At 31.5% G+C, this 14731-nt stretch overlaps 1 protein-coding gene across 6 annotated transcripts in view; it reads left to right on the forward strand.

Annotated features, from left to right (window-relative positions):
* DYNC2H1 (dynein cytoplasmic 2 heavy chain 1) overlaps positions 1-14731 on the forward strand; it is a 359810-nt gene that overhangs the window by 52841 nt on the left and 292238 nt on the right. For all 6 annotated transcript variants that reach the window (XM_054438209.2, XM_063672124.1, XM_063672125.1 and 3 more), the window contains 9 exons: positions 562-767; positions 1915-2097; positions 2693-2875; positions 4896-5119; positions 5897-6012; positions 8081-8280; positions 9431-9695; positions 10901-11108; positions 13627-13756. In XM_054438209.2, coding sequence (XP_054294184.2) covers positions 562-767; positions 1915-2097; positions 2693-2875; positions 4896-5119; positions 5897-6012; positions 8081-8280; positions 9431-9695; positions 10901-11108; positions 13627-13756 — 1715 coding nt within the window. The remainder of the gene's footprint in view (positions 1-561; positions 768-1914; positions 2098-2692; positions 2876-4895; positions 5120-5896; positions 6013-8080; positions 8281-9430; positions 9696-10900; positions 11109-13626; positions 13757-14731) is intronic.

The raw sequence follows: 14731 nt of genomic DNA on the forward strand, positions 1-14731 counted from the left end.
CCAGCTGCCAGTGGGATAGCTAGCAGAAGACCCCTTTCCTTCTAAAGCCTGAGCTAGAGGTGGTTTTCTAGAGCTCTGTCTACACCAGTTTGGGTTTCTGGCTGCATTGGGTATGGTCCTAGGGTTGCCAGAAGGGGGGAAAAATACAATGGTAAATCCACCACTGGTTTGGTGTCTCTTCTAATTCTGGTCTTCCTCAACCTGCCTGCTACTCTTTTCAGAGTTCTAAATAGCAGTTCAATGTATGTTGTCCAACAGGTTTTTATGCCTGCATTCAGAGGGAGAAGCAGAGTGGAGTGTGCTTACTCCCTTGAATAAGGAACTGAAACTCTTTTCTCTTGAAATTTTGATATCTTAATTTTTATACTCAAAATTCTTATTTTTTACTTACTGGTAGATTTGACTTTTTTAGCTTATGTGATTTGTATTACTATACCATTCATATGTGTCATGAAATTACCATTTAAATTCATTGAGAAATCACCTGTACACATAATCATAAATTATATAAATCACAGGCTAACATTTTCTCCAACTGTCAATATTTTTATTTCTGCCTAGAATCGGGCATCCTGGAGCTTAAACTTAAAGCCCTAATTCTTGACATTATCCATAATATTGATGTGGTAAAGCAGTTAAACCAAATTCAGGTTCATACAACTGAGGACTGGGCTTGGAAAAAACAACTTAGATTCTATATGAAAAGTGATCATACATGTTGTGTTCAAATGGTGGATTCTGAATTTCAGTATACTTATGAATATCAGGTATGAGTTGTGGCAGCATTTTATGTTTCCAATTAGAAATTATTTACTTTAAAGAAAATTTGTTATTGGTAGAAATACTTTTTTATTTAAGTAGTAATTTTTCCATAATATTTTTAGTATTATTGTCTTGTTTAATCAGACTTAGAAAGGTGTCACATAAGAAAAAAGTGAAACTTCATTCTATATACAAAAAAGTTAAAATATTGCTAGTATTATACTAAATTCTCAAAAATGTACCTTTTCTTGGAGTTGCATTTATATACAATTTGAAATATATCTTCATCCAAGGAGAACTGAATATAGACAACCTCAGTCAAAGCAATTGGGTTTGTGTCTCCTTATACAAGGCAAAAATTAGTGTAATTTTAAATATGCTAAAATGTTTGCTAAATATTTTTTAGTGTGTAAGATGAAAACATTTTCAGACAAATAACCTAGCTAATGTAAACATGGTCTCAAAAATTCCAACTGTTGCCTCTGCCTTTTTCTATCATAATGAATGGATCATCAAAATATATTTGAAAATATTGTCAATAAACCTATGTTAGGAGAGCTGCCAAATGGCTTTTTCAAAAGGGAAATGTATTTGAGACCCAAATCTATCTACCTAAATTGAGGAAAAACACACTGTAAATTGTAGCTGGAATGGGAGTCTGTTTTCCCTACAGTTTAGTAGAAACTTTGAGAATTATTTGATAAATGACATGATTAATTTCATAAGGAATTTTTCAAATTCATTACACTTTGTGACCTCCAAAATAGTTCTGATTTGTGGGTATCATAAGAGTCAAGGAAATAGTTTATATAAATTTTAAAATATGAAATGGGATGATTACTGTATAATAATTTTGGATTTCTTTTCCTTAGAAGTATATCTTTGTGCCATTAACAAGAACTTGAGAAACAATTTTGAAACCTAACAATGTATTCAGTGTAGTAAGAAATACTTTCTTGAAAAATAAGTTTGATTTCAGCTTGTGTTTAGAAAGCTTCTTTCACTAGAAAAAATTTTGGATATTTTTCTGTGTTAAAAACTTTAACCTGTTTGTTGCATTTTTATCTTTTTAACTAGAATCTCATGCTGTAAAAATATTTGTAAATGTTGAATAGAACATGAATACTCTGACTTTGTGTTGTTCTTGTATAGGGTAATGCTTCCAAACTGGTTTATACTCCATTGACAGACAAGTGCTACTTAACTCTTACTCAAGCCATGAAGATGGGACTTGGAGGAAATCCTTATGGACCAGCTGGAACTGGGAAAACGGAGTCAGTAAAGGCTTTAGGTGGACTTCTTGGAAGACAAGTTTTGGTCTTTAATTGTGATGAGGTAGAGTAAATAATTATCAAAATATGTAACAATGGGTTAATCATATTTAGATTAGTTTCTATTAGTATATGAAATACTCTACTTAAAAATCACTACATTTAAATTACTTGAAGACAGAATTTGTTTAAATTGAAATGTAAGATGGACAGAGGTTGTACATAGTATAGTCCAAAACTTTTCTAAGAATTATGGCAAAGAAATAATTTTAAATACAGAATGAAGATTTATATTACATTGCAGAAAAATGTTTTTAGTAAAGAGAATAATACAAAAGGAAAAATCTTCTATTCATTTCAGATGACAGTTTTAAAAACATTTTGTATGTAATTTGTATTTTGACTTAAAGAGTAACAACACAAAATCTTGTATTTGTTCTGCAAACTTTTTAGAACACTTTCACATGCATTATTTTGTTTATCCCTTGAAATCAACCTGGGTTTTGAAAGAGTAGCTACTTAATCCCTATTTTAAAATGAGCAAAAGAGGCATAGATGGGATAAATGATCACCTTATCAATAACTAACATTAAATATTAAGTAGTTATGGAGATTTTGATTATTTTTTAATGAATATAATTTTTATTGTTGTTTTTAAGGGCATCGATGTGAAGTCAATGGGACGAATATTTGTTGGTTTGGTGAAGTGTGGGGCCTGGGGCTGTTTTGATGAATTTAATAGGCTGGAAGAATCTGTACTGTCAGCAGTTTCTATGCAAATCCAGACAATTCAAGATGCTTTGAAGAATCATAGAACTGTATGTGAACTGCTTGGCAAGGAGGTATAGAATATGTTGGGAATTTTAAGAATTAAAATATTTTGTAAGACTTGATATTACTCATACTTAAGCAATATTCTCTTTTTATTTCTCCTGACACCCGTGTTTCTAATCTGTAACCTGTGTTGTAAGATTTTTTAGCTATAAAATGTTTCTGAGGTTTCTTACCCTTTTTTGGTCCTACTTTCATTATTCTTTTTTTTTTTTTTTGAGACATAGTTTTGCTCTTTTTGCCCAGGCTGGAGTGCAGTGGTGTGATCTTGGCTCACTGCCACCTCCGCCTCCCAGGTTCAAGTGATTCTCCTGCCTCAGCCTCCTGAATAGCTGGGATTACAGGTGCCCGCCACCATGCCCAGCTAATTTTTGTATTTTTAGTAGAGAGAGCGTTTGATCATGTTGGCTAGGCTGGTATTGAACTCCTGACCTCAAGTGATCCACCCTCCCCGGCCTCCCAAAATGCTGGGATTACAGGTGTGAGCCCCACACCCAGCCCATTATTCATTTTTAAACTTTCCATTTTGGATAATTCAGCTATAATAATATTTATATTGTTGTATTATATATTATTCTATTATCTGTGCTGACATTGTTCACAGTGCCTTAATGTATTGTCTCATTTAGTACTTACCACAACCCTTTGAAGTAGGTGCTATTATTTTTTTCCCTGCTTTGTGGCTGAAGAAACTAGGACTTGGTAAATAAGAGTAAGAAGTGGAGCTGGGAATTGACCCCAGGTCTGTCTAATTCTGAAGCACATTTTTTTTTGTTTAACCTTCAAGCATAGGAGCAGAATGAAGCACATGTTTTTGATCATTATTCTATATGAATGTTAAAACAACAAACACTTAGCTATTTTGTTCCTCACTTCTCCAAATAGGAGATATACATTAATGTCACTAGAATATAAATTCATTTGTACAGAAAATTTAAACTTTTTTATATAATGTGGATTGCTGAATACAGAAAGTTGTAAGAACTAAGAAATTATCATGTTATATAAAATAACATTTTCACAGTACATATTTTTCTAGGTAGCCCAAGAATGTAAGACCAGTTCTAAATTGTTAACACGTTGTTTATGTGATGTTTAAACTCTTCACAAAGAAAAAGAGAAGAAACTATTAAGTGAGAATTACCTGCCATCAAGATTTAGTTTCTTCTACATTTACTTTTTTTTCTTCTCTTACAAAGAAAGAGTTGTCTTTTCTCCCAACCAGTACTAATCTTTTCACCTGTGCTTTGGAAGCCTCTTCCCTGGGACCTTATTATCCCTTGTGCTATAGATAGCTTCAGTCTTCCCTCCTCTACCAATTCCTCATTAGGTTTTAAACATAATCACATCTTTTTCATCTTAATAATAACTAAAACATAAACAAACCTTCCCTGGTTCATATTTCTTCTTTCTCTTTTCTTTCCTTTGTAGCTAGATTTCTTGGTTTTTCTACTCTAGGTGCTTCTACTTACTAATTGCCCATTCATTGTTTACACATTCTAATTTAGCTTCTATTCTTAGGGTTTTGCTGAAAATCTTCCTACTAAGTGCTGTTATAACATTCAGTTCTTCCCTGTCATAATAGTTATTACATTATGATTGCCTCTTTGTAATACCAGATAGACTCTGAGCTCCAGAGTGGCTTAAACTATTATTTAGTTCAGTTGTCTCTGTGTACTTAACAAAGTGTTTAGTACTAAGAAGGCTTTTAGTAAACATATATTTAATGTATAAATAGATAATGAAATTAGTATCTCTTAAACATTCAGCCTCAAAAAACTGATTATAAATAAACTCTGCAAAGCAGTGTAGATCTTAAGGAATTTATCACATATTGAGTAAGGAGATGGTTAGTACATTGGAGGTTACCTTTAGCTAAGGTGTAAGATTTATGTGTAGTAATATGTCACAATAAAATTTCTGTTGGCAGCATATTTTATGTTTATAGTTTCAAATATAAATGATGCCTGTTAAATATTTTATTTAACTTAAATTTAATATTTAAATTAATATTTTTAATTAATATTTCAGGTAGAAGTAAATTCTAATTCTGGAATTTTTATCACTATGAATCCTGCTGGAAAAGGTTATGGAGGAAGACAAAAACTGCCTGATAATCTTAAACAGCTTTTCAGGCCCGTAGCTATGTCTCGTCCAGACAATGAGCTTATTGCAGAAGTTATTCTCTATTCGGAAGGCTTTAAAGATGCTAAAGTATTGGGCAGAAAATTGGTAGCTATTTTCAATCTATCTAGGTGAGTTTTCCTGTTCTAAATATTTTTATATTTTACATTTCTAATGATTGATTGTGGTTATTAGTGATCATTTTCGTATTTTCTCAATTCACCTATTGCATGATTTTTATTCTGATGATTTTATTGTACTTATAGTGTAGATCTGAAAGGCTTTAGTGTGCACATAAAAATATTGGTTCAAAACTACTTGCTTTTCTTAAATATTATTAATTTGATCAGTTTTTTTTCTTCAAAATGTTTGTATTAGAGTGCTTCAGCTAAATGATTCTTATTGAACTAATTTATCAGCTGACCACTCACAAGCTACTGTTCTTTGGAAAGAATCCTTCACAATTTTTCTTATGTCTTATTTCTGGTAATAGAAACTGACATTTAGCTTCTTTGGGACAATGTACAAGTCTCTTCCATATCCCTTAGGAGATAATGGTGAACTAGACAGTGTCAGAGATTGAGAGCAAGATGGATTGATTAAAGGCTTTAGGCTTTAGGCATTGATTAAAGGCTAAAGACAGTTAGGTAACAGGTAATTGTCATTTGGTATCTTCATTAAGATAATTAGCTTGTTCATAAAAGCTTTATCCTACCCTTGAGAACCGTCCATCTTTAACAGCTTACTTGAATGATTATTGTGTGTGGTTGGTTCCCTTATATAAATTAATGGGATATCAACATTCATTTCTATGTGTCAGTAGTTATATTCTGTATTTCTTTGGATGTGATGATGAAAGTAATTTCTTCTAGCTATTTGATGCGTTGATTTCCACGTCTCTACTTCAGGGAACTTTTGACACCTCAGCAACATTATGATTGGGGTTTGAGAGCTTTGAAGACAGTTCTGAGAGGAAGTGGAAATCTCCTTAGACAGCTAAAGAAAAGTGGCACTACACAGAATGGTATGATTGATTGTTCCAAATACATTAACTTAATTTTAAAAACATAAGTGTTAATTTAGAATAGTTTGAGATTTACAGAAAAGTTGTAGATACAGTATTAAGGATTACTGTATACCCTGCCCCAATTTCTACTGTTGTTAACATCTTTCATTAGTGTGGTATATTTGTCACAACTAATAAATCAACTTTGATACATTGTTTTTAAACTAAATTTCCTACTTTATTCAGGTTTTCTCCAGTTTTTACCTGATGTCTTATAATAACTTTTAAGGTGTGTTAAATATTAAATAGTTGTAATATGTAAAGTCCACTTGTTCTTTAACTTCAATGTCCATTGGAATCACCTAGTGGCTTGTTAAAACAGATTATTAGACCCCATCCCCAAAGGTCCCGATTCAGTAGGTGTAGAGTAGAGCCTGATAATTTGTCTTGTCTTGAAACAAGAACAGAAACCTTAGAAACACATGTAGGATTTTCTCTTTCTAAAGCTAGTATATTATGATTAGACTAGGTTATAAATGTTTGGAAAGAATACCGCAGAGGTGGAGTGTCTTTCTTACCACGTCGTATCGGTGGGTATATAACAACCATATGACATCACTAGTTATGTTAACCTTCATCACCTGGCTATGGTAGTGTTGCCAGGTTTCTCCAATGTGAAGTTGTTATTTTCTACCCTCCTGGCTTTATTCTTTGGAATCGTGTTAATAAATCTAGCTTACTCTCAGAGTGGCAAGGAAAGGATTAAGCTCCACTCCTTGCAGGGGTTGGGGGGGTGGGGTGGGGTGGGGAGGGGTAGTATCTTCATATATTATTTGAAATTCTTCTGTAATGAAGATTTGTCTTTTCTGCTCATTTATGTATTCATTAACTCATTTATTTAGCTCAATATAGACTCATATATATTTGCTATACTTTCCTCATATAAAATAAATGGTTTTTTATTCACATAAAAATAATGATTTCCCCCACCTGTGGAGGTATATGTTCATGAAAGGCTGAATAATCAGTTTCTTCAGGTTGCTATTGAAAACTAAGTTAAAACACTATGAAAATAGAGACAACATAGAAAAAAGGACCACATGAAATTACCTCTTTGGACTTTAAATGATCAAAGTGTGCCTCTTAAAAATGGCATCTACATTAGCTGTATTGTTAGGTTGGCATGTGCCTGGGTAGATATAGTTATTTTGTGAGTGCTTACGTTACTATTTTTTAATTATCTATATTTGGTGATTTTTAAGAAATATTTAAACCATACCTGTAATAAGTAAAGATGGGTTATGAGTTCAGTGCTTGAAATAAGCTTTAGAGAAGTCCAGACTTTTTATGTATACTTAAGCATGGAAATATTAAGCAATTACAGAGGAAATGCCGGGCAAATAGTTTCTTTGATTTTATGTATCTTACCAATCAGCAGCTAATATCTGTGAAAATAAGAGTCTGGCAGTGATATCAGTATTTGCATTTGGCTTAAGAATGGGTTTGTGAACCAAGTTTGAACAAGGCTGATCAAAGATTGTTCCTCAGTTTGTTAGTTGTTTATCTTCGGACATAAACTGTGAGACGATATTTGTATATTTGGAGAGGTACCTGAATTTAGAATTAGTTTATCTGGAATTGAATCTTAGCTGTAATACTGTTGTGCCTTTTCAGAAAGTCACTTAAACCTTCAGAGACTTAACATTCTCGTGTGTAAAATTGGAATAACAATAGTAATACTTTTTAACCTACTTTGTAGGGTTGTTAAAAGGATTACATCATATAAAAGGTGAAGTACTATGCAAATATAAGTGATAATGATTTTTATTATTAATTAAAGTCTTGGTACCCTGTGATTTGAATTCCATGGAAAAGAGTTTATAACTGTACTTAGTGATATTTACTTTTTAGCAGTCAAAAGATATTAAAGTAAGCTTGCCAATTCATGTGATGTAATGTCTTTAAATGTTACTAAATTCTAGTGCATTTAATGATTAATAATGCATATCAAGGCTATAGAATATTTAAAAACTTTTTTCATCATTAAAGTAATAATAAATAATTTTAAAATGAAACTTTTTTCTAGCTAATGAAAGTCATATTGTCGTACAAGCACTGAGGCTTAATACAATGTCAAAGTTTACGTTTACTGATTGCACCCGGTTTGATGCACTGATTAAAGATGTCTTTCCTGGAATTGAATTGAAAGAAGTGGAATATGATGAACTAAGTGCTGCATTAAAGCAGGTCTTTGAAGAGGCCAATTATGAAATTATACCCAATCAGGTAACTGTCAAGAATATTTTATAATAGATTGATCCTTTTTCCTAGTTGATTCCTTATTAACTATCCTTGTCCTTCATCTTTCAACTTATCTTTTATCTTTCAACTTAGATCTCACTTGCTCAGGGAAGTCTTCCTAGATCTTCAAGTCCTGAATTGATCTTCTTGCTATGTGCTCTTATCACATATTCTTGTTTCGTGTTTGTGTGTTTGTTTAATATTGATTCTCCTCCACCATATAGTAATCTCCATGAAAGGCAGGATCCATGTATATATATTTTTTATTTTTTTTTTTGAGACAGAGTCTTGCTTTGTCGCCCAGGCTGGAGTGCAGTGGTGTGATCTCGGCCCACAGCAACCTCTGCCTCCCGGGTTCAAACAATTCTCCTGCCTCAGCCTCCTGAATAGCTGGAATTACAGGTGCACACCGCCACACCTGGCTAATTTTTATATTTTTAGTAGAGATGGCATTTCACCATGTGGGCCAGGCTGGTCTCGAACTCTTGACCTCAGGTGATCTACCCACCTTGGTCTCCCAAAGCACTGGGATTACAGGCCTGAGCCACCGCATCTGGCCATCCATATATATTTTTGCTCACCATTTCATTTCTATTGCCTGTTATAGTACCTAGTGTGTAATGGATTCATCATTTTTTTTTTATAATTGATTGTATATACGATTTAGTTTCATTTTGATAATTTATTAGGATTTTAGGTGAGTCTCTTTATGTAGTGCAAATAATTGTCCAAAATTAGCACTTTGCCCTCAGTTCTGGAGACAAGTAAGATAAGAATGAATGAATGAATGAATGAATGAATGAATGAATGAATGAATAAGTGAATAAAATAATGAATCTATTTGAATGAGTGAATGAGTGGAGCAAGTAACGAACATAATTGTTCATACAAGTTTTTTGAACTTGGAAACCTGGAAAACACCTTTGTTTCTTTTAAAGAAATATTGAAGTATTTAAAGATTATTTGTAAATATGTTCAGATTTATTTAGGTATTCTGTTACATTTTAGGCAATATCTTCCACTGAAGAAATCAAAGGCTTAATTTACACATTAGAAGAAGTGTTATAGAATAAAAGCAGAACTAAGTATGATTGAATATTATAAATCATATATGAACATATTTCTTTCCTACTAGATCAAAAAGGCTTTAGAATTGTATGAACAGTTATGCCAGAGGATGGGAGTTGTTATTGTTGGTCCAAGTGGTGCTGGAAAATCAACCCTTTGGAGAATGTTAAGGGCTGCACTTTGTAAAACTGGCAAAGTGGTGAAACAATATACTATGAATCCCAAAGCTATGCCTCGATATCAATTATTAGGCCATATTGACATGGACACAAGAGAATGGTCTGATGGTGTTTTGACAAACAGTGCTCGTCAAGTGGTTCGGGAACCTCAAGGTTAGTCTCTATGTATACTTATTTGCTTTACTTAGTAATTCTTCGATAATGATATAATTTGTCTATAATGCTGTCTTTGTTAAGACTTCTGCATGACCGTAAAGTCATAATTAAGTTATAATGATGTACATTTGATATTTTACTTTGGAGGGGACCAAGACATGCTATCATTTTCAGTTAAACTCTGTAACTATTTTTAATATAATAGAAACTTAGAGTAAGTTGGGTGAATTGTAATTCACAACTAGATTAATTTACTGAATGAATATAAAATCTTTGCTGAGTTGATATTATAATGCCTCAGAAATAAACAAGATGACAGATTTTTGTTTGGGGTTAAAATTGATGTGTATGAGCAGTATTAACTCATTAGTTTGAATAAAGTATTTTGAATACTTTTGAAAATTTAAGTGGTAAAACTGCGGATTTCCTGGTCTAAATTTGTTGACTTGTTTTTTTAAGAGAATTTTTGGCTGGAATCAGAGGAGACTCCCTACTTTTTGCCAGGTTATAATTTAATTAATAATTATTTTTCTAAGGCAGTAAGTGAAAGCATTGGAAGGGATTTTCAATGTAGTCTTTTCTTTTTCTATATAATACCACATTAAATAAAGGCCAGTTATTACCTTCACGTATTTCTAACACTTTTATCAGTGAAATTTTCCTCTTTGAATTGTTTCAAAGGTCCAAGTACAGTATTAACCACTCCCATTTTAGGAAAGATGGATAAAAAAGGTTTTATCCTGGAAAGACTATGTATACAGTTGGTCACTATTTTTCCGCCTTTGAGGTCACCTTTTTATATGTCAAGAAAATTTGACAGTGGTGAATTTTTTATTTCTCATGCAGGGAGCTGGAAATTGGATTTTCTGTATTTTCTAAAAGATATAAAACAGAGCAAGCCTTCATACATTCTCATGACATAGTAGAAGACAAAAGTCTGAAGAATATCTTGTGGGAATAAAAATACCTAAGCCTTGCATTTTTTTTAGTGAAATTGCCTATTTTGTATGTTTATAGATAAAGTATTATTACATGATATATATCTGAGTCTTTGGCCAGCTGAGCCAGGATTGCCCGTGGGTTCTCCAGCATATTTGTAGTACAAATTCATATGAAAATTAAGAATTGGTTTAGTCCTTACTTTTAATTATTATCACTGCATATATTTTTATTTTATCTCCACTGTTTTGATTTGAAAATAGATGTCAGCTCATGGATAATCTGTGATGGTGATATTGACCCTGAATGGATAGAATCTCTGAATTCTGTTCTGGATGATAATCGACTGCTGACTATGCCCAGTGGAGAAAGGATTCAGTTTGGCCCAAATGTTAACTTTGTATTTGAAACTCATGATTTAAGTTGTGCATCACCAGCCACAATATCTAGAATGGGAATGATCTTTCTTAGGTAAGCCATAGATTATTTATGTACATTATATTAGAATATTATTTTACTCTCCTGGTTTCATATTAAGTAAAATAAGTGTAGTGTGAATAATGAATACATATTTTTCCCATTTATGATTAACTTCTTTTTTGTTAGGTTTTAATTAATTCAGAGAATTCCTGTTTTATTACAAAATTGAATTATTTTAGCAGTTTTAGTTGTATCACAATTATGAAATAATTATTATTTTTGTTTAAATGAAACAGCAAGAAAATTTGGTCTCTTCATTATTTTGTTGAAATATTGTGATTGATTTCAGAGAAGTGAACATATTAATTATGAGCTAGAGGCTAATAATTTAAAGCTGAATAGCAATATTTTAATTATAGAATTAATTAATTAAATCTATTTAATTTTAGATTCATAGAATTTTAGGGCTAATTCAGGTTTAGGAGGTCCTATGACCCAGTCTTTTCATTTTACAAATTGAACACCTCTTTACTTAATATTTTTTTTCTTCTTCAGTATATTTGGAAGAGGCTTAAAGACTGAAAGTAAATAATAAACCAATTTTAGATATCATGTAAAATAGTCACATACCAGAGCATGGACATTTGCACCAATTTTATTTTTGAAAATTAGTAATATTTTGGCATAAGTAAGAAACTTTTATTTTACTTTTCCAATTTTTATTTATCATCCTGTAGCATTTTATTTTTTTTAGGACCATTTAAAGTCATTTTAGGTGTTGTATGACATATGACAATGTAATAAAGTTGATTCAAATCATGTTTTGAAATTATTTAGTTGTTTACTTTTTTCACAGTATTGTAGGAAACATTTACTTTAAATTAGCCAGAAACTTCAATTGATATTTTGAGGTATTATTAAAAGATAATATAATTTTGGGTTTACAGCTTTCATAGCAGCATTCACACACAATTTATCATATTTATTAATTGTTTTATAATCTTGTGAGAAAAATAGAATAAAGGTAAGTTTTTAGTTAAATTTTAAAGTACTTGTTAAATATTATATATATGGTATTAAATTATGCACCTGAGGAGAGAGAGAGCTAGAAAGGAGTAAAACTGTTTATAGAGAGCTTATCTTTTTGGAAAATACTTTCACATGGAGGAGGCAAATTTATACAATTTATACAAGATAGAATATAAGTGAACTAAGCTGTAAGTAGAATACTATTCATATTTAGCAGAAAATAAGACACATATTGCTGTAGAGGATTTGAAAATTGTTGGTGAATCAGGTATTGTTTGTGAAAGGCATAATGAATGTATATGATTTCATGTAAAATACAAATACATATTAACTTTTTTTGTTGCTATGTGTTCAGCTTATATCTTAGTTTTAGGTTTCAGTTATTCCTTTAGCAGATATTTGTTGAGCACTTGCTATGTAATAGGCCAAATGTGGACCTTTTAATACTGAAATAAATGTTATTATTAATGATGCTGGGACAACTGGTATGAAGCAGTGTTGTGTTGGATAAACCAAGACACGTAGTCTCATAGACATTGAGAAAATACCATTGGTAAGAAACTCTTTATTCTGAAGGAGCTTAGCATCTTTGGTTGGCCTACTTTGGGCTAATCTAATGTTATTTAATTATTAACCTCTTTGATATTACAATTTTTTTTCATATTAGACTAGATAGAAAATGTGAGAGCAGAGATTCAAGGCATCAGTGTCATTTATTAATTTGCTATGAAACAATGGTGGAAGATAGGAAAAAATGACAAAAATCATGAGCTCTTGTCAATTCTAAAATAATATGAATTATTTTTACTGTAGTATTTAATAATTATGTAAGGTATAACTTTGAATAAGATGTGAATCTCTATTATTTCACCAATTGGATTTTGGTGAAACAATTGAATTTTACCCAGATAATTATGTGCTTTGCTAAAGGAATTATAGTTTGCTTTAGGAAGATCTTTAAATTTTAATACTGGCATGGGAATTTAGGTAGTTGGATTTTTATAGGATAGAGAAAAAATATTTATAAAGATCTGTATTACAGTTTAGATCAGTGCATTTTAAACTCTAATGTGCGTTTGAATCATCAAGGGATCTTATTAAAATGAAGATTTTTGCTTTAGTATGTCTGGAGAGGGATTTGGGATTTTACATTTCTAACAGACCACTCTGAGTAGGAATGGTTTAGACCACTTTAGGCTATGTAGAGCCCATGTAGAGTAGGTTGTGTAGATATATAATTCTCGTTTAGTTTATAATTTATAATAAAATAGATGAAATTTATTTGTTTTATAGAAAATGACATATGTACGTATGTATACCTCTATGCATGTGTGTTTGTATATATTATGTGTACGTATACACACACACAGATGTAACTGTATTATTCACACCTATGCATAGTAAAGTAACTAAAGCCACCTTTTGTATGCTAGCAGATAAAATATGTGTGTAGAATAATGTTTATTGGAGAAGAAATTTATTTTAAGGTAAATTGATAATTTCTTCCTAAGTAATTTTTTATTTGTCTAAACTGTTTCAGTGATGAAGAGACAGATCTTAATTCTCTGATAAAATCTTGGTTGAGGAATCAGCCTGCTGAATATAGAAATAATCTTGAAAATTGGATTGGAGATTATTTTGAAAAGGCTTTACAGTGGGTTCTAAAGCAGGTAAATTAACCATATTATTTCATAATTAATCGAGGTGAGAAGTATGATTAAGAGTGATGCTTATTTTAACTGCCTTGTGGTAGAACTCTGCTGGAATGTGGGGGTGAGGTGAGAGGTGGATTTTGTCACCGCTGCTCCTCCATATCTCTTAGCATAACTTTTTATTTTGTTAGTCTTAAAACATTTTACTTTTTTCATTCATAATACTTTACACTGCTTACCTAACAATCTTGATTACTAGAATGTCTTTCTAATTTTTACTAGCAAAAACCATCTTGCTGCCAGTTTTTACTGATATGCCAGTAAATATCTATATATATGACGTATGTATATATAATATATAGGTATTTATATACCTATATATACACCTATATATACACACCTGTATATACCAATAAATATCTATATATATATATCACATATATATGATATATGTAAGGTTAAAAACAATATGAAGTTAACACTAAACTAGAAAAGGGATGGTGAGTTATTTGCAATAATGAAAACATTTGTTTATATTTAACAAAAACATTGAATAATATATGTGAAGCATAATACAAGAGAGACTTTGAGAGGTGAAGATTAGCAAGATAATTCCTTTCCTTGAGAAGGGTTTATCTAATGGAGAAAAATGACATGCAAACAGATAATCACAATTCAGCAGGATGAAGGGAATATTGCTGTCATTTAGAAGAGGTTTAAGAGGAGATCACATTTGATTTTGGATTTGAAATGTGTAAAAGGTTTAGCATGCAGAGAAGACCATGGAGGGCGTTCAGATATTCTACATGTTTATGCCATTGCTTTTATGAAAAATGAAAACATATACAAAATAGAGGATATAAATAGCAGTGAGTTTTTTGAAAGTATCTGTGAATCTGAACTTGATTTAGAGGTCAATACTTTGGGATTGAACAAGATATAGAGAAATGAAGATTTGTTTTAGTTTTCTCAACCTTTTTCTTTTCTGACTTT

The sequence above is a fragment of the Pongo pygmaeus genome, chromosome 9, assembly GCF_028885625.2.
Source record: "Pongo pygmaeus isolate AG05252 chromosome 9, NHGRI_mPonPyg2-v2.0_pri, whole genome shotgun sequence".
NCBI classification, from domain to species: domain Eukaryota; kingdom Metazoa; phylum Chordata; class Mammalia; order Primates; family Hominidae; genus Pongo; species Pongo pygmaeus.